The 21,404-nt window shown below is 34.9% G+C and overlaps 1 protein-coding gene across 1 annotated transcript; it reads left to right on the top strand.

Annotated features, from left to right (window-relative positions):
- Positions 1 to 17,390: 17,390 nt before the first annotated feature.
- Positions 17,391 to 21,404, top strand: LOC131800836 (uncharacterized). The gene is made up of 8 exons (XM_059118612.1): positions 17,391 to 17,740; positions 17,811 to 18,749; positions 18,811 to 19,017; positions 19,077 to 19,218; positions 19,276 to 19,488; positions 19,842 to 20,046; positions 20,103 to 20,178; positions 20,247 to 21,404. The coding sequence occupies exons 1-8, from the start codon at positions 17,492 to 17,494 to the stop codon at positions 21,216 to 21,218; spliced, it is 3,003 nt and encodes a 1,000-aa protein (XP_058974595.1). The 5' UTR covers positions 17,391 to 17,491; the 3' UTR covers positions 21,219 to 21,404.

Genomic DNA, 21,404 nt, shown 5'->3' with positions numbered 1-21,404 from the left:
TTTGTCCTCCGCAGCCGTAATATGCACTCTGTAACAACAATATTTGAGGAAATTTATTAAATACAGCTCAGAAATACATTTGCTAAATTTTATCGAGATCGGTTCAGATTTGGATATATCTTCCATATATAACATCGTCCGATTTTCCTTTTATTATACACCAAACGTCTAATATTTGTTCAAATGGGATAGAATTTGGCACTTACGACCGAATTGAGTCTAGAAACTAGTATGTCAAATTTGGTAAAGATCGGTTCAGATTTGGATACAGCTCCCATATATAACTTCGTCCGATTTACGTTTTATTGTGCACTAAACGTCTAATATTTATCCAAATGGGATGGAATTTGACACTTACGACCGAATTGAGTCTAGAAACTAATATGTCAAATTTGGTGAAGATCGGTTCAGATATAGCTATAGCTCTCATATATATTGTTCATCCGATTTGTTATATTTGTCCTCCGTAGCCGTAATATGCACTCTATAACAACAATATTTGGGGAAATATAGCAAATACAGCTCAGAAATATCTTTTATCGAGATCGGTTACGATTTGGATATAGCTCCCATATATATTTTTATCCCATTTCAAAATTATTGTGCACCAAATGGGCAATACAAATCCGAATTTAAAAGATACAAATGGATCGGCATATTTAGTCCTTTGAACTTTAAATTATAATTATAATCATAGCGTGTATGATTGAATTCTCCCACAAAAAACTTTTAATTGTTATGTGGAGCTCTACTAAATTAGCAAAGTGGTGTAGGGTATCATAAAGTCCGCCCCGCCCGACTTTAAGTCTTTCTTTACTGGTTTTTACTTATTTTTTATAGAAATTTCCTGGAAGCTAGAAGAAATTCAAACATTTTTAAACAATCAATTTACAATGTATTTAAATTTGCAAATATTAATGTGCACTTTTGAAATTAATGTTTTTTAAAGAAAACTGCTGCATTTTTATCAAACAAATTCATTAAAATTACTTAAAAGTAAGAGAATTAGTGAGTATCTCATGGAAATGCCTAGCAATTTGTAGATAAAATATATAAATTAAGCTAAATAATGTATTTTCCTATCGAAGATTGACATTCCGGTCACCATACGTAACACCGACTCAAAAAACTAGTCATTTAATAACACTTCCATTTGTTTAAACTGACACTTCCGACGGAGAAAAAAAAAACTTGACGTCACACAACTGCAACGTACAAAGTTCTGCAAACAACGTTTAATTCAAATTCCTTGCGGAATGAAAGTGTTAAAATGCAATTTCACATAAAAAATCAATAACTCTTATTTGTTGTAATCGATATGACCTAAAGTGGCATTTCCTAACCGCATTATCGGCAATTATTCTATTAATTGTTAGTAATTTAGTTGTATTTCTAGAATTACATATGCAAATGTTGAGAAACGGGGTTTGCTCTCTCGGAGAAGTAACCAGCTGTTGGATAATTTCCACTTCCACCGCCCTAATGTTGGCGATGTTATCAAACATTTGTGAACCCATTGAACTATTGGATGTAAGTAAATCGGTTCAACTAAATCGAAATTATGGAACGGGTATAGAACGTGTAATTTAATCACTTAAAAGTGTTATAATCGTGTTTTTTTTTATTAAAAGATGAGAAAATGCGCCAATGATTGTTTTTAATTATTTACCTAGAATCACTTTTTTAAGCAAATTAATGGCAGGTTGGTTTAGGAGAACATTTGAAGTTTAATTTCAGTTGAAAATATTTTCTAATCAACCGTTTTGCCCTGAAGGGAAATTTTAAAGTGCATCGAGTTGGGAATATTTTTATGTTATTGAGTCTCTTCCCTTTTTATCAAATTGAATAGTACGCTCCATGTTTCGCCTTCAAACTATTTATAAAATGACTGATAAATCGACAAATTTATACCCTTAGGCAACGTTTGATTATTTAAATATATTTTGACTTCTGTTATGATTATTCAAATTGTTGACCCCCAAGGAGTACGTTTCGAAGGAATGGTCTCATATTGTCCATTTCGTATAGAACCCAAATAAATATGATATAAATGAGGCACCAGGTATCAGATATGGTGGACCGAAGTATTCCATTTTATTTCATAATTCATGTAATACAGATAAAAATATTGGTATGGAAAAAATTACAGGAGGAAATTTATAACCAATTTTATGCGAAATCATAAAATCCATATTCATCTCAGGTTTCTGGTTGAGAGATATACCGGGAGAGATAGAAAAATGCAACAAAGTCAAACGCCATAATTTTCACATTTTCTTTTAAATTTTATTGTGTGAAAGCAGGAAATGTCGGAAATAGCCTCAAATTTAAGAATAAGTTTAGATTTGTTCGAATTGGTCATCTTTGGCACGAATTATGGCCAATGAATCCGTCACACACTGCCCGAATGTTGCTCTGCGGTATTTTGGCCGATTCCCGGCGAAACGCTTGCTTGAGGTGATCGACACTTTGGTATTTTTTAGTGCCAACCTTGCATTCCAAAATACTCCAGACACAATAGTGCAACGGATTGGTATTCGGAGATATTGGTGGCCATTGTGCGCTGGAAATAAAGCGAGGAACCTCATTTTGTAACCATTATTAGGTGGCGCGTTCTGAATGCGATGGTGGTGAGTTCTGTTGGAATGTCCAAGATCTGCGGCCAAAATTTTCGCGATAATATTCGGCATTTATTCTGATGCCATGGTCAATTAATACGAGTGGAGAGCGACCATCGGCTGTTATGGCGGCCCACACCACCACCATTGTCGGCACTTGAGTTCTGGTGGCCAACCGAAGGTGCAAATTTCAGCTGACCTCTTTGGCAAGTAAACACGATCATTTTGTTTGTTTACAAACTGCTGGACAACGAATGTTTTCTCATCGGAGAAAACCAAATTCGGCAGTTCACCACTTTCGGCCAAGCGAAGTAACTCTTTAGCTCTTTTGAGTCTACTTTCTTTCTGTTTCAGAATTTCAATGGCTTTACCCCGAGCTCAGTTTTCAATATTTGTCGAATGGAATATTGCGATATGTTCAGCTCACGAGCCATTTTTGGCCACTGCGACGTGGTTTTAGATCCAGTCGCTTCTTTACATTTCTGCTGATGTTACTGTTTTCTTCCGTCCACTTCCTTGACCTACCAGTATCACGATAACGAGCGATGGTATGAGACGCAAAAGATTTATTCACATTTAAATGCTGGAGTGCTCTAACGATAGCCACTTGTGGTTTTCCAGAAAAATATTAAGAAATTACTCTATCACGTTAGAATTCCATCACGAATAACTTTTTTCTAGAAATGCTTTTGTACGCTTGTAAACAATATAATGAGCTATCACTGGGATAATTTTAACAGGTGTCGGACGTGTGGCTTTGACATTACAGCAATCTGAGGTTGGTTGCAATTTTTTCATCTCCCCCTGTATATTCTTGATCAGCATGTCGATTTAACGATGACCGTCCGAACGAATTGAAATAGGTTGATTAAATTTTACTCAAATGTGTGTGTTGGTCCCTTTTAGGTATAGCCCCCTATATTCGGGATTTTGTTGTTTTTGGCGACATTGTTCACCGGAATTGTTTCAGATTTCGTTATGACGACATTCCTCATCGGAATTGTTTCATATTTCGTATTTGCAATTCGTACCGGGTTCTACTGCCTGTGACAGAAAATTGTCCGTGCAGGTCCACGCTTCGAATAGCCCACGTATAACGGCACCTCCCGATATTCGGTAATTTGATGATTTTAGCGACATTATTCATCGGAATTGTTTCATATTTCGTGTTTGTGGGCGAGGTCCCAGAATAAATGGTCCGATCTATACCATGTTTATAGCAGATCTTGTGTTGGTGGCAATATTGAGATGGACCAAGTCTGAATGGAATCAAATGTTAATTTCGCGTTTTATGAGCTCCATGGATATTCAAAATGTTGACCCTTTGTGGGGGAGATACCAGAAGGAGTGGATTGATATATTCCATTTTCACAGCAGATTTTGTGTTAGACGAAATAATGGGATGTGTGAAATTGAAGATCGGAAGCTTATTTCGGATTTTATCATCGTTTTGGTTATTCGAAACATTGACGCTTTGTGAGCGAGGTCCCAGAAGAAATGGTCTGATCTCTACCATCTTTATAACAGATTTTGTCTTGATAGAAATATTGAGATGTACCAAGTCTGAATGGAATCAGATATTAATTTCACGTTTTATGAGCTTCATGGATATTCAAAATGTTGACCCTTTGTGGGGGAAGTACTAGAAGTAACGGCATTTTCACAGCAGATCATGTGTTAGTAAAAGTAATGGGATGAGTGAAATATGAAGAGAACCGGATTCTTATTTCAGATTTTATAATAGCTTTGGGTATTCAAAACTTTGACCCATTGTGGGGGAGGTACCACAAGGAGTAATCCGATCTCTACTACCTTTATAACAGACCTTGTCTTGATAGAAATATTGAAATATGAATGGAATCGAATGTTAATTTCGCGTTTTATGAACTTCATGGATATTCAAAATTTTGACCCTTTGTTGGGGAGATACCAGAAGGAGTGGACTGATATATTCCATCTTCAGAGCAGATTATGTTTTAGTAAACATAATGAGATGTGTGAAATATAAAGAGAAGCGGATGCTTATTTCGGATTTTAAAATCGTTTTGGTTATTCAAAACTTTGACGCTTTGTGGGAGAGGTACCAGATTGACGGGTCCGATCTCTTACACTTTGTGGGGGAGGTACCAGGAGGAGTGAACCGATATATACCATCTTCACACCAGACCCCGGGTTAATAAAAATATTGTGATGTGTGTTATTTGTCGGACTCGTACATCACATTTTATAAGAGTTACAATTAATCAAAATGTTGACCTTTTGTAGGGGGAGGTATTTGATGGAGTGGATCGATATTGTCCATTTACACACCTGACCTAGCACTAATGCAAATATTAAAATTTGCAAAGATGTTGTCAAATATTTTTTTTTTTTTTTTTTTTTTTTGAAAAGTTCGACCTTTTTGAGTGGACAAAAATTTTCCATTTCCGAACTCGATAAAAGTTTGATTATAATATTACGATGTACCAAGTTTGGACCAAATCGTCCAAAGAGACCTAGGGTCTAAAACCGTTATTTCGATGAGGCATGTTTTGGCCTATCAACTGATATAGACCGTCTTTAGCCATCGGTGAGGGTATAATAAAAATATTGGCTGTGTGAAATTTGAAGATCATCGGATGCCTGTTTCGTATTTTCTAAGAGTTATAATTTTTCAAAATTTTGACCCTGTGTGGTGGTGGTACTTTATGAAGTGGGTCGATATTGTCCATTTTCTCACCTTACATAGCACTTAGACAAATATTGGGATTTTCAAAATTTGTAAACAAATGGAAAATATTGTTCTGTAAGGATAATTATTTTCTGTGAAGATGCTTACGTTTTGTGGGGGAGATACTAGAAGAAATTTGAAGATAATCGGATGCATGTTTTGTATTTTATAAGAATTAAAATTATTCAACATGTTGACATTCTGTGTGGGTTGTACATGATGGAGTGGGTCGATATTGTCCATGTTCGCACCTGACATAGAACTAATACAAATATTGGAAATCGCAAAGTTTGTACAAAATTGAATGATCCTCTCTTGTTCTATGAGGTAAATTATTTTTTGTAATTTAAACTATTGTGACGAAGAGTGAGGGAGGGAGTGGACCCATATTGACCATCTTCGATTTCAATCTATGTTTAATAATAATATTACGATGTACCAAGTTTGAAGCAAATCGGATACTCCCTTCAACAGTTATAGTGCGCACCAGACACACAGACGGACGGACGGAGGGCATCTCTAGATCGACTTCAAATGTCCTGAAATGGATTTGGTCCAAAGAGACCTAGGATCTAAAACCGTTATTTCAGTGAGGAACGTTTTGGCCGTATCAAATCATATATAGGGTATCTAGCCATATGGCTGCGGGTATAAAAAATTTATAACCCATAAATACTGGACTGCATCGACTACGAAGGTGTGCCACTCATAGCAAATAGCAAATTTCGTGTAAATGACAAAAAATTTAATATTTCAAAGTCAAATCTATCAGAGTTTATGGTACCATCCATCGTTCGTTTTTTTTTTTTTTTTTTTTTTGTTCACATGTAATACCTGTTCCCGCCAAAGTCAGATGTTCCGATACAAATTTTTCGATTAGTTCCATGGTGAAAATGATATCAAGGTCATAACACATTAGTGCACACAATACCTACATACATACCAACATACATATGTATGTACACATGTATGCTAGGCGAAGAAACATATGCAGCAATAGTTAACAATGGTCAGCATTTGTGATCGAGCATCGAGCAAAGAGTTGTGTTTTTTTTTTTTGACGTTTTATGTTGTGATAGCCCAAAAGAAAAACATGGCAAAAGCAGCAGCAACAACAACGACGAAATGAACAGCAAGCTCTCAAACAGCATCCAGCAAAACCAAAAAACTAAGACCCAAATAAAACACGGCAATCAAATTGAAATGAAGCGTAGCAACAACCCATGGACCACATATATTGCTGTTGTTGTTTTTTCATTCATACTAAGCACTTTGTTTTGCTTTTTTTACATTTTTGTTGCACAAAAAAATCCAAAAAATAAAACGAAAGGAGAAGGAGAAGCCGAAAACATCATTTATTATTTCATAATAGGTTATAATTATTAATTACTAATTATGACGGAGAGCTTTCAAGAAAAGCAAAAAAAAAAGTATTACCTCCATTACAGCATTGCATTGAATTTATGGGGCTGGGGTTAATGAATGTAGCTGCCAAGTGTGTGAGTTCGTGTGTGAATGTGTGTGTTTTGGTCCACAGAATTACATTTTAATCGAACATAAAGAACTGTAACGCTAATGCACAATTGACAGGCCGTGGGGTTGGGAGCGATGACAATTCTGTTTTAACTACAGCATTAAGTTGGGTAATAGGGAAATAGTTAAGTTGGAAAGGGTTTAACGTGTTATGGCTGCCAACAAAGTTACACATTAGTTATACACGTGTCTGCAATTATGCATTCTCCATCCGAAAGTGGGCCTTGAAAATGTTAACAAGCAGATAGGAATTAGATGAAAACAAGTATTTATATTTTATTTGTTTATTTCTCTTTTTACTCCGAAAAATAAATGTATATGCAGTGCCTTTGACCACATACATACGTAGGTAAAATACCACATCTCGTTATACCCTCAGCCATATGGCTACACAGGCTACATATCATTTGATACGAGCAAAACGTGCCTCATCGAAATAAAGGTTTTAGAACCTAGTTTTTTTTTTTTTTTTTTTGGACCAAATCCGTTTCAAGACATTTGGAGTCGATCTACCGATGTCCGTCCATCCGTCTGTCTGGCTGATGCGCACGATAACTCTCAAAGGAAGTATCCGATTTTGTCCAAACTTAGTACATCGAAATATTATTGTCAAACTTAGATTGTGTTCGGAGAGGGGTAATATCGGTCCACTCCTTCTAGAACATGCCCCACAGAAGGCCAACATTTTCAAAAAATATTTTACTGCACAGGAAGGGGAAGGATAATCCGATTTTGCTCCAACTTTGGCAATCCTAATATTTACATAAGTGCTAGGTCAGGTGTGAAAATGGACAATCGGTTCACTCCATCAAGTACCTACCCCATAAAGGGTCAAATTTTTGAATAATTATAACTCTTATAAAAAATTATGTATGAGTTCGATTGTCCTCAAATTACACATATCACAATACTTTTATTAACCCAAAGTTTGGTGTGACTATGGAATAAATCGGTTCACTCCGTCTGGTACCTCCACCACAAAGGGTCAAAGTTTTGAAAAACCAAAACTATTATAAAATCCGAAATAAGCATTCGGTTCTCTTCATATTTCACACATTCTATTATTTCTACTAACACAGTATCTGCTGTGAAGATGAAATATATCAGTCCACTCCTTCTGGTACCTCCCCCACAACGGGTCAAAATTTTGAATATCAATGGCGCTCATAAAACGGGAAATTAACATCCGTTTCCATTCAGACTTGGTACATCTCAATATTTCTATCCACACAAGATCTGTTAAAAATTTGATAGAGATCGGACCATTTCTTCCGGTACCTCCCCCACAAAGGGTCAAAGTTTTGAATAACCAAAACGATTATAAAATCCAAAATAAGCATCCGATTCTCTTCTAATTTCTAACATCCTAATATTTCTACTAACACAAGATTTGCTATGGAATATATAGGTCCACTCCTTCTGGTACCTCCTCCACAATGGGTAAAAATTTTGAAAATTCATGAAGCTCATAAAACGCGAAATTAACAATCGATTCAATTCAGACTTGATGCATCTCAATATTTCTATCAACACAAGATCTATTAAAAATTTGATAGAGCTCGGACCATTTCTTCCGGTACCTCCCCCACAAAGGGTCAAAGTTTTGAATAACCAAAACGTTTATAAAATCCTAAATAAGCCGCTGGTTCTCTTCTAATTTCTAACATCCTAATATTTCTACTAACACAAGATATGTTTTAAAGATATATCGACTTACTCCCTCTAGTGCCTTCCGCACAACCAAAACGCTTATAAAGACGAAGCAACCATCCGATTTATTTCAAATTTCACACATCCCAATATTTCTATTAACACAAGATCTGGTGTGAAGATGATAGATATTGGTCCACACCTTCTGGTACCTCCACTACAAAGCAAATTGTGTGCTATAATAGTTATATCAATTAATCAATAGTTATATATCTCATATTTTGCGAAACAAGGCTATACAAAGGCAAAGATCTGCACAGGAAATTTTTGTCTTAGGAGATAGTACCCATTACGACCTCGAAATATCAAATTTGCAAAAACTTCGGTGAAAAATGTTCACAAAATATAGATTCTTATGCTGATAATTATTTCGAAGAGTTGCAAACGCAATGACAAACATAATATATATTCCATCGTATTAATTGCAAAGCAATCTAAATGGAGGGATAAGTTCCACAATTTTTAATTTAAGATTAAGATTTCTTGAAATCCTTACTTTACTTACTGCGATATTTTGGCCCATTCCCGGCGAAGCGCGTGCTTGAGGTGATCGACACTTTGTTGTTTTTAGTGCCAACCTTGATTTCCAAAATACTCCAGACACAAAAGTACAACGGATTCGTATCCGGAGCCACTGTGCGCTGGAAATGAAGCGAGGAACCTCATTTTGTAACCATTCTTGGTTGGTGGGTGCTGCGTACAATGCTTCCGAGTCCTGTAGGAATATCCAAGGTCTCCGGCCAAAATGTTTGCGTGCCCAAGGCTATAATACACCCTCCAGAATAGTTTCGCGATAATATTCGGCATTTATTCTGATGCCACGGTCGATTAATACGAGCGGAGAGCGACCAGCGGCTGTTATGGCCCCCATACCATCATCATGGCCGACGCTATGGAGTTCTGGTGGCCAACCGAAGGTGCACATTTTCAGCTGACCTCTTTGGCAAGTAAACAAGGTAATTTTGTTTGTTTACAAACTGCTGGACAACGAATGTTTTCTCATCGGAGAAAACCAAATTCGGCAGTTCACCACTTTCGACTAAGCGAAGCAACTCTTTACCTCTTTTGAGTCTATTTTCTTTCCATTGCGGTGTAAGTTCTTGTACTTTTTGGAATTTCAATGGCTTTACCCCGAGCTCATTTTTCAATATTTGCCGAATGGAATATTGCGATATACTGAGCTCACGAGCCATTTTTCGGCCACTGCGACGCGGGTTTCGACCCAGTCGCTTCTTTACTTTTCGAACCATTTCTGCTGATGTTGTTGTTTTCTTTCGTCCACTTCCTTGACGTCGGGCTACGCTACCAGTATCACGGTAACGAGCGATGCTACGAGACACAAAAATTTTATTCACATTTAAATGCTGGAGTGCTCTAACGATAGCCACTTGTGGTTTTCCAGCCAAATATAAAGACATCACACTATCGCGCTTGAATTCCATCACGAATAACTTTTTTTCTCGAAAATTCTCACCAAAATGCTTTTGTACGCTTGTAAACAATATAATGAACTGTCACTGGAATAATATTAACAGAGGTCGGACGAGTGGCTTAGAAATGACAGCAGTCTGAAGTTGGTCGGCAGTCGGCAGGACTTTTGGTATTGAAAAGGGGCCATGTAGGTCCACGTTTTGGTATAGCCCCCATATAACTGTACCTCCCGATATTCGGTATTTAAATGATTTTAGAGACATTTTTCACCGGAATAATTTCAAATTTGGTATTTGAAGTTCGTAGTGGATACTACAGTCTAAGACAGAAAATTGTCTGTGCAGGTCCACTTCTTCGTATAGCCCTCACATAACTGTACCTCCCGATATTCGGTATTTTGATGATTTTAGCGAATTTCTTCACCGGAATTGTTTCAAATTTGGTATTTGAAGTTCATAATGGATACTGTGTCTGTGCAGGTCCACGTCTTCGTAGAGCCCCCATATAACTGTACCTCCCGATATTCGGTATTTTGATGATTTTAGCGAATTTATTCACCGGAATTGTTTCAAATTTGGTATTTAAAGTTCGTAATGGATACTACAGCCTAAGACAGAAAATTGTCTGTGCAGGTCCACCTCTTCGTAAAGCCCCCATATAACGGTACCACCCGATATTCGGTCTTTTAATGATTTTAGGGACATTTTTCACCAGAATTGTTTCAAATTTGATATTTGAAGTTCGTAATGGATACTACAGCCTACGACAGAAAATTGTCTGTGCAGGTCCACGTCTTCGTATAGCCCCCATATAACGGTACCTTCCGATGTTCGGTATTTTGATCTTATCGACATTATCACCAATTTTTTTAAGTTTCGCATTTGAATATTGTAATGGCTTATGACAAATGTTACCTACGCAGGTTCATGTCTTCGTATAGACCCTAATATAATAGCTACATTCGGTATTTTTAAGATTTTAACAGAAGTTTTAACGGATTTTATTGTTTTTGAGAATTGCCAAATTCGTTCCAAATGGTGGAGGGTATTCAAAGTTCGCTCCGGCCGAACTTACAACTTTTTACTTGTTTTAGAATATTTTAGCTTGCTACGATACCATTTAAAGGTTATTTGAAAGGATCAAAACGACCCCATTGGTGACTGCCGTGAGGGTTAAACTTTCTTAACTAAAAATTCCTTGTATTGTCATCCGTAATACTGCCAGAGACCCTATATTCCTAAATTATATTGATTCCAAGAAATCTTAATCCAAAAATGTAAAAAAAATGCGGAAAAGGGGGGATATTGCACCCCTTTATTTAGGTTACCTCCCGATGTAAACATACAAAATGTCCATACAAGTGTCTTTTACTCTACTTTCATAATCTACTGGATTTCTCTTCTAATTATTGACAAAAATTTCATTTTGTCGCACAGTGTCGCAATATACACGCATGAAATATCAACAACAATTTTCGTAACATGTATGTTTGTATTCTAAAAATTCCCACAACTTTTAAACCCCATTCCAATTCCCCACTAACCTTTGTTTATATGACAAACTGCATATAATATATTCCACACCTCTTGCATGCAATCAAATTAAAGAACAGTGTTTTTTATTTAAATAAATAACTATAAAAAAATTTGTTTTGTATTTCAACAAATGTTTTTGTTTTTATTATCACCTAGGTCTGGGGTATAATTTTGGTCATTCTTTGTTTAAAGACAAGGTTTATATCTTCTGTTGCCAATTTCGAGGAAGCAAAAATCTTCCAAATTTTAATAAAAAAAAACAATACATTTGATTGTTTCATTTATATTCTCCATCAGCAGCTGTTGGCCGTTTGTCGCCTCGGCTTGCAGATCGGCAGATCATCATCGTCGTTGTTGTTGTTGTTATCATCGTCACTGTGAAGTCTCGAAAAGTGATGCCGGCAATTTCAAATGGTCTTGTTGCGAGCAGTGCGTGTTATCAACATTATTAATAGATTCGATGGTTATTGGCCAATACTTCTTTGACTTGGCATAAATTCAAGTTCACACCGATGTTTAGGACTGTCAAAAATGCTGCAGCTGTGGTTTTAATTTTATTTTATTTATTTTTTATTTCAAAGAAGCCACCGTTAAACTTGTCTAAAAGTTTCCGCAATGCAAGCAGACTTGCAGTGTCATCGAATTATTTTTTTGAATTAATTAGTTATAATTAATGGTTGAGTTATAATTTTTATTCATAAGTAAATATATCTGGTTTGTATCGTGTAGAGTAGTGAGGGTGTGACTGCCTGTCTGGGAATCTTAATGTTATTTTTGTTTACAATAAAATATATATTTCAACTTACTTACCTATATATAAATATTCTATTGTCGGCATATTGAAAAATGCTCAATTTGGCAACATATTGTCATTTAATATGAGATGTATTTTGAATACATCAGATCGAGTATAAAGGAAGCAAATATAAATGCAGATTAGTTCGGATGGGATGAACTCTTAGTATCCTTCACCATGGAACTTGACAACAAAGTCAAACGCCATAATTTTTACATTTTTTAAAGTTTTATTGAATGAAAGCAAAACATGTCGGAAGTAGCATCGAATTGTAGAATAAGTATAAGTAAGACTTTCAAACGGCCAATGAAGCGGCGAAGCGCTTGCTTAAGATGATCGACACTTTGGCATTTTTAGTGCCAACCTTGCTTTTCAAAATACTCCACAATAGTCCAACGGATTGGTATCCGGAGATTTTGGTGGCCATTGTGCGCTAGAAATAAAGCGAAGAACCTAATTTTGTAACCATTCTTAGTTGGGGCGTGCTGAGTGCGATGGTGCTGAGTCCAGTTGGAATGTTCATGTAATACACCCTTAACATCGGCTGTTATGGCGGTCCACACGATAATTTTGTTTGTTTACAAACTGCTGGACAACGAATTTTTATGCATCGGAGAAAACCAAATTCGGCAGCTCACCACTTTCGGCCAAGCGAAGCAACTCTTAAGCTCTTTTGAGTCAATTTTCTTTTTGGTGAGGTGTAAGTTCTTGCACTTTTTGGAATTTACTACCATGCTACAAGCGATGGTACGAGACACAAAAGATTTATTCGCATTTAAATGCTGCAGTGCTCTAACGATAGCCACTTGTAGTTTTCCAGCCAAATATAAAGAAATCACACTACCACGCTTGAATTCCATCACGAATAACATTTTTTCTGGAAAATTCTCCCCAAAATGATTTTGTACGCTTGTAAACAATATAATAAGCTGCCGCTGGAATAATTTGAACAACTGTCGGACGATTGGCTTAGAAATGACAGCAGTCTGGAGTTGGTTGGAGTTTTTTTTATCTCACCCTGTGTGGTTAAAATCGCGAAAATACGAATTATCGAAAGGTACCACTACATGTGAATGTACAAAGATTTATACCTACATAGGAAATTTGCTGTCACAGAACTTGGTAGCCTAAATCTAAATACCAAATTTGAAACAGTTCGGTCGAAAAATGTATCATAAATCACCAAAATAGGGCGGTATAGTTATATGGGGTCTATACGAAAATGTGGTCCTATACAGATAATACCACCATTAAAAAATTCGCTTTGAAAAATATGGCTAAAATCATGAAAATACCGAATAAAAAATCATGCGAAATCCTGAAAAAATCACGTGAAAATGTGAAAAGATCTTGAAAATGCCGAATATCGAGAGGTACAGTTATATTTTTTTCAATCATAAGAAGTAGTATCCATTACGAACTCCAAATGTCAATTTTCGGTGAAAAATTTAGCTACAATCATAAAATTATAGAATATTGGGAGGTGCAGATATATGGGGCGATACGAAGATGTCAGCCAATTATTTGCTATAGAAAGCAGACTAGCAGCAGGATATTACCAAATACCAAATTTTAATTTTGAGCTCCAAATTTCAAATTTGAAACAATTTCAGTTAATTTTGTCACACTAATCATCAAAATTCCAAATATCGGGAGGTACACTTATATGGGGAGGTACACTTATATCTTGGACCTTTACAGATAATTCTGTGCAAGGATAGTCCTTAGAAAGTGGAAACACACACTGTTCATTTTCAGCAAATTCGGTTTAATATTGTGGTACAACCCATTAAACCCATTAAATCTTCCAGTAATGTTATATGGGGGCTATACCAAATTTGACCAATTTTCAGTATCAAAAATCCCACGGAGCCAAAATACATCTGAACAGACGGACGGATATGGCCAAGATTATATATACTTTGCAAGTGAGAACAAAACGTTTGTTACCCCTCAGAATAATCGAAAAGGCAAAACAATATTTTAAAAAAATTCTTTGGTTCAGATTTTTTTGTAAAAAATGAGTGTAAAAATCATTAACAACCCAATTTACAACAAAATAATACAACATAAATCAAAATAAGTTCCAAATTTAAATAATGCTAAAGTGAGAAAGAATTTTCGATTTATCTAGAATTAACTTTTTGAATCGTAAATCGCAATTGAATCCCAATATTTCGATTAATAAATAAATATTTCGATAAATAAAACCTTGAAAATGAAAGTAAAAATCATTAATGAAAACAAAAAGGTATATAGCTCTCAGAATAATCGCGAATTACCTTTTTTGAATCGCAATCAAAACAATATTTAAATAAATTCTTCGATTCAGAATAAATCTTAAAAAATTAGAGTATAAATAATACAATTAATTTAAAAAAAGATTCAATTTCATACAATACTTTAATAAGAAAATACATTTTCGAATTATCTAGAATTGCCGTTTAATTTAAAATCAAATCCAATTTTTAATAAATAACCTAACCTAAAAATAGCCAAACCTAAAAACAATGAGAGAATAATAATCATTATTTACAACGTTAGCCATTTGATTGGCGATCAATATCAAAATTCCAATAAAAAATATTTTAAAATTAGATTCAAGTTCAAATAACGCTAAATTAAGAAAGAATGTCATCTCATGTCGCATGTGTTATTGCGACGATTTGTATTTGCGTAATTTCGTTTAATTGTTACACGTTCATATATTAACGTACATATTAATTGAATTAACAATACTGTTTAATTTGTAACATTTTGATTTTTAAAAAATTCCTTTTCGTAAACAGCACTTTCGAAATTATTCCAAAATAAAAAAAAAAATATTTCATTTACGTACTTTCTGTCAATATTGGCTTTGTTCCTTTACTTTTTTAATAATAACACCAGTAAAAGAGCAAAATGTGAAACTCACTCTCAGAGAACTATTTTAGCCAGATCGTAAAGGAATGGAAAATCTTTCGAAAATGTCAGAATCGATTAAAAATAACGTAACAATCAAAACATGGCTTTTATTTTTTACTTGATTAAGTATTTTGATAAAAATCAGTAAAAGAGCAAGCCATCGTAGATTGCGCTCTCTTAAATTTGACTGCAAGATTTTGATGTCAAGTATGTAAGGGAACGGTTTTATAGTAAAAAGTTGCAAACCTAGTAAAAGTGAAAGATTCTCGCAAGCAAAGGAACAAAGCTATATATATTTTTTTTTTCAAAATGTAAACAATATAAAACAGAAAATATATATATTTTAATAATAATAATAACATAAGACAAAAAACACAATCAATTTCTCAATCATTCTAAACCTGTTCTAAACATTTCCGCTAAATGATTTTGATTAAATAATATTTGAGATTTAAAATTGTCATAGAAAGTATATTGCCCTAATGTGATTAATAAATCTCTATGGTAACTTTCCGATAAAATTTACTCAATAACGTCTGCTGAGATTAGAGTATATTAAAATCGAGTAAAAAAGGGATGTACAGCGTTTGAAGAACATTGGATTATTTGAAAGTTATTGCTATTCAAATGTTGATCTTTTGGGAAAAGTTATGGAAAACATTTTGTTTCTGTGCTAAATTTGATAAAAAAATATTACCTCGTTATTTTTTTATGGGGAATGTAAAAAAAATGAGTGAACCAATATAGTCCATATTCCAACCTTACCTAAGTCCCATCTAATATTACGATACTAGCAAGTGCCCGCTAATTAGAAAGCGAAAATGCCAACTTAAAATTTTAAATTCGTTTCAACCGTTCGTGTTACACCTTTTTAGTACTCAAAATGCACAATTTATTTAGTTTGACAATTTTTTTTAACCCAAAGCTTCATATATCGTTCTAAATTCTCAGGTTTTCAAGTTTTTAACTTTTCGGAAAGAATAATAGAAAATGTTTACCTTTTACACCAAAAAGTCTTAAAAATCTTTTATTTTAAAGTTTCCCGAAGAGGATATTAGTAAAACCATTACACAATGGACCCATAGCCAATTTCCCAGTCCAAAACTATTTAAAAGTTTCCATATGTAAAGCCAAGAAACCAAGAGAAACCTCAATATCAAATTTCAGAATATCAGAATACCAGAATACCAGCTCTATCCCCTCACTCAATACCAAATTTAGTAATATTTAGTGCTCATATCCAAAACAATCTACATATCTCCATTCTAGACACCAACAGTAGTCCGAAATTAGTACTATTTAGAACTTTTTAAACAATTATAGTACACATTTCCAAACCCACCTCCATATCTTAACCACAGATACCAACAAAGGCCTCAATATCAAATGTAGGGATTCCAACTCTATCCCTTCAGCCAAAACCACAATTAGCATCATTTCGTACTTTTCGTCCAAGGAAAATCTTTACCTTTTGCAGCAAAGAGTCTTCTAAAAAAATCCCCATCGAAGGAAATTTTTTAACTATTTAACTTCCTCTGAAAAATAAAAAAGTTTAATTAAGTAGTTATAAAAAATTTTTACAACTCTGTCTATGCACAACTAACAAAATAAATTAGTGATTTACAATAAGAAGATTAATAAAAAAGATAATAAAACAACCATTTACGGATAGTCTTTATTAGATCATCATAATATGATGAAAGCCATTTAATATTTCGTGGAAGTGATAAATGTTCTCGGGATTTTAACTACTCTGTCCGTTTTAAATACAGAGCAATTGTTGTATTTCATTTTCCTTTATTTTCTTAAAGATATTCGATCTGCTTGTGATATTTACTTTTATGCATTTAACAAATTCACTTTTTAAACATTCTATAAAATATATTTCTGCAATTGTTTCCCATTCATCATTCCGGAGAATATTTATTACATATATCTTTTTATTGTATTTTTCCACACGTTGATAGCCACTACTCTTTGTTTATTTATACAATATTGCATTTAATATACCATAAATAAATTAAACATTCAAATAATACCGCCATTGTTCATTTCGCCGCTACGTTACGTTACGCCACTAACTGTACACTTAAACAACAACTGTGTCAGCCATTCACCGTGAATGAATTGGTAAAAAGTGTCGAAGAAGAAGCTAGGTTTTTTGCAAAAAATATCTATTTTTCCTTGAAGAAAATTTTATTTTTACAAATATTTTTTAAAGTCTAAATGAATTAGTCCAACTTCCGTGGTCATTATGAATCGCCAATTGGTGGAAAATATATTGGGCGTCATAAAGACATCGACGGACAAGGCAGTCATTGTTAAGGGCCTTACGAAATTGCGTACAGATGTGGTCAAAGATAAAAATGGTATTATTTTGTTTCGGGAAGCGGGTGGAGTTGCTCCGATGGTTAGATTTCTAAGTAAACCCCATGAAAAGATATTGGAAGTAGCCTTGTCGATAATGGGAAATTGTTGTACAGATGAACAAAGTTGTAGGGAGGTAAGTGTTGATTACAAAGAGGGGGAGGGGGGAGTAGAAGAAATTTTTAATGTTTCCTTATTCTTTTTAGGCTCTGGAAAATAAAATTGCCATACCATTGGCCACTATTTTGAAATCCATACCCAATCCGGTAATACAATGCAGGGCTTGCCGTCTCCTTGGCAATTTGGCCAAAGTGGATACCAACCAATTACTGTCTACCCATTGTCCTGCAATAGCCCAAGCTTTGTGTCGCATCATTGAGGACACTTCTGATGTGCAGACACGCATGATGGCGTTTCGTTCTTGCCGTTTCCTTTTGTCCAACCCTCAGTTTTTAAAACATTTTCTACAATCTTCAGGTTTTACCATACTATTGCGGATACTGAGCGCTATAATGAAAAACGAATCGAATACAGATACCGAGGAAAAATTGTTGTGTGATGCACAAGCCCAGTTGAAGGTGGGCCTTAAACGCAATCAACATCGTGAAAAATACTTTGAGGAAGTTGCCCGTAACTTGGAGGGGGTTCGTAGTGATATATTCGATCACGAGGTTTTGAAAAACTCCACCCGCACTTCCAATGCCTATATTATACCTCAAGAGCAGGCAGCTTTGGACTTGGTTTGTGAAATTTTAAAATGTCTCCTGGTTATTTCGGAGTTGCAAATAAATTCATTGGTCTGGGATTCATTAAATCGTGCTCACTGCACTCTAGCGCCCATTGTTCACTTTATTACGCACGAAAAGAAAAGTAAACATCGAAGTGCAGCTCTTAAAATACTCTCGAATTTGTCTAAGAATCAGGGAGCATTTTATATTTTAAGTTCGGCTGATGCAATTTTGGCAGCTTGCGAACTTTTGGTGGCCGACGAAGATCTCAGCGAAAGTGAACGTAGACATTGTATTCATATTATAAGCATACTGTCTACGGATGCCTGTAATCGTTCCAAGATAAGGCGATCGGGAGCACTTAGAAAATTCATAGTTATGATTAAGGATACAGTGTCACCGGCAGAAAAGGCTTCCGTAAGTAAATCATTTGAATACACTTGATATGGAAAGCTCACATTTTTTTGTTTCCTTACAGATTTTAAATGTCCTAATAAACTTCCAGTATGATAATATGAGCATGGATTTAATGATGCGTGAGGGTCTGGTCTTAGTTCTTGTCAAGGAGTTGAACAATTATTTGACAAGTGATGAGGAGTATTACAAAAAGAAACGGGAAGAAAAACTGCAATCGGAAAGCAAGAAAAGAAAACTACCAGAACTCGTTAAAGAATCCAAATGCAAGGTAATCAAAATATCTTGAGAACAGATAACTTATAACAATATTTTTTGTCCTTCTTTCAGTTTGCCAAAGTGCGAGAGGAAAACTATTTGGACAGTGATTCACCCAGTAGTTCACCTCGATCGTACAATATCCCATCAAGTCCTTGCAGTTCACGCAGCATGTCACCAGTCAGTGGCGGTCATGTGTATAAACCAAACAATGGTAGGAAATTTTAATATACCGATTTGAAAAATTAAAGCTATTCTTGTTTTTCTTTAGGTGATTCCGATGAAGAGTCCTATTCACCTGTCTGCAGCGACGAAGAAGACGACGATGAAGAAAATGAACCCGCCAGAGACACCTCCAGCCATCTCTACAATAATCCCAATGCTAATAGCAATGATCACACCATAATTATGAATCTTTTAGATTTGGCAGCTCGTTCAGAAGAAGACAGTATTTTAATAGAGGATGAAGAAGAAGTTAGCCAAGGTGAGAAAATGGTTTAATAGTAGTTGGATGCGCAAGAGATGTGAATGAAGTGCCTTTTCAATTATATTAACCGTCAAAATTAAGTGGGAATTGAAGGAATTTTTCAATGATTTAAACATTCAAAATTAAGTAGAAAACTTGTTGCGGAAGCAAGATTTAAATTAAAATTTCCTTAACGAAATTATAGCTGGATTGAAATCAAAGCTTTATGCCGTTGAAATATATACACTTCTGGGTACAATAAAAAATGAGAGGTTATATTAAACGCTCAGATATTTTGATAAAAATAGACAAATACATTTAAGATAGCTTTTTTTCTTTTATTTTATTTTTATTTATTTTTTATCTTGTAGATGTACCTGCCCTCAAATTGCCACAATTGGGACATCTGCCCCACAATACCATTGATGTTATTGACAATTTGCTTTTCAGGGTAACATTTTTGCTTAAGAAAAGCATTGATCTAGGAAAACCTGAAACAATGAATACTCTTATTAAGGCTTTGAATATGTTTGGGGCCAATACCGATTTTGCAGGATCATTAACAAATATATTATTGTAAGTTATATAAAGTTTCTACCAGCAAAACAAATTAATATTTCTAATTTTTTCAGAGAAAGTCAGTTTTTTGGAAATGTCATAAAACAGGGAATATCTCATCAATTGTACCAACTGACAAAAGTAAAGGAGGTATGAAGTGAATACAGGGTTTTATAAGATAATTATTTCAAATGTTTTCAAATGTTCTCCTTTTTTAGACCAGCAAAGACGGTTTTGGATTCTTGGAAACCTTGACCTCGGTCAGTGAGTGTAATTATGGCAAGGAAGAACTAGCCCGTTTACTGCGCAGCGATGATGTTATATCACAAAAACGTGCTGCCATTACTGTGGGCTATTTAATTAGAAGTAAACCATTGCTGTATCAATTCCTTAACGATGGCAATGCCTTGACATTACTTTTGGGTATCATATTAAGTGCAAAAGATGATGAATTTACTGCTGAGGCAGTGGACTCTCTGACCTGTATGTCGCGATATACATTGGGTATCCATGTACCACAATTAGATGTGAAAAAACGTTTAGATGAATATGAAGAATTTGTGGAGAATGCCGGACAATCTCTACAGGAAGAGGACTGTGATATGCGTTTTGTGGTACATGCCCCACACAACAAGGAAAATGAAAATTCCAATGGCATTGCTGCCGATGACAATGCAGAAACAACCACTGCCGTTGCTTTTAATAAGGCCATGCTTTGTTCGACCAGTGAAGTTTTCAATACAATGTTAAACAGTGACTTTCGTGAGGGTAACGAAGGTGAAATACATTTGCGCAACTATACTGTGAGCGGTCTACGTTACTTCCTCAATCTGATTGTGAGGCAATCGAAGAAGCAAAAATACAATATACCACCTGTTAATCAATATCATGCCCTATTGGAAGCTTTTGAAATGTCGCGCGTCTATATTATACCCGAAATGGAACAATTTGTATTGGACCTCTTGATTGCTTTGTTGGATGAAACCAATTGTTTAAATGTCCTGGAATGGTCGATGAAAAACTATCATGTGGAATTGACAGAGATGGCCATAAATTATTATTTGTGTTCAACAATAAGTACTGAAGCTAAGGTTAATCTCTTTCGGACTGCTGACTATTCGACATACTCGACGGAATGGTTTCAAATGATAATGGAAGCTGTTTTGGCCAGATGTCGTAATGGTTTTTAATTTCATATATCTCTCAAGCTTTCTCTCTCTCGCTATATTTTTTATACTCTGTTACAATTTAATGTGTGATTATTATAATTAAATATTAGAATATATTTAGAATTCAGTAGATATTTAAGAATTGAGTGAAAACAAAACTTTATTCAAAATAAATGTTTGTAAAGATGTTCATGAAATACAACAAAA

The sequence above is a fragment of the Musca domestica genome, unplaced genomic scaffold, assembly GCF_030504385.1.
Source record: "Musca domestica strain aabys unplaced genomic scaffold, Musca_domestica.polishedcontigs.V.1.1 1, whole genome shotgun sequence".
Classification (NCBI taxonomy): Eukaryota; Metazoa; Arthropoda; class Insecta; order Diptera; family Muscidae; genus Musca; species Musca domestica.
Note: the sequence above shows the minus strand (reverse complement) of the source record. Positions and strands in the feature narration are given on the sequence as shown.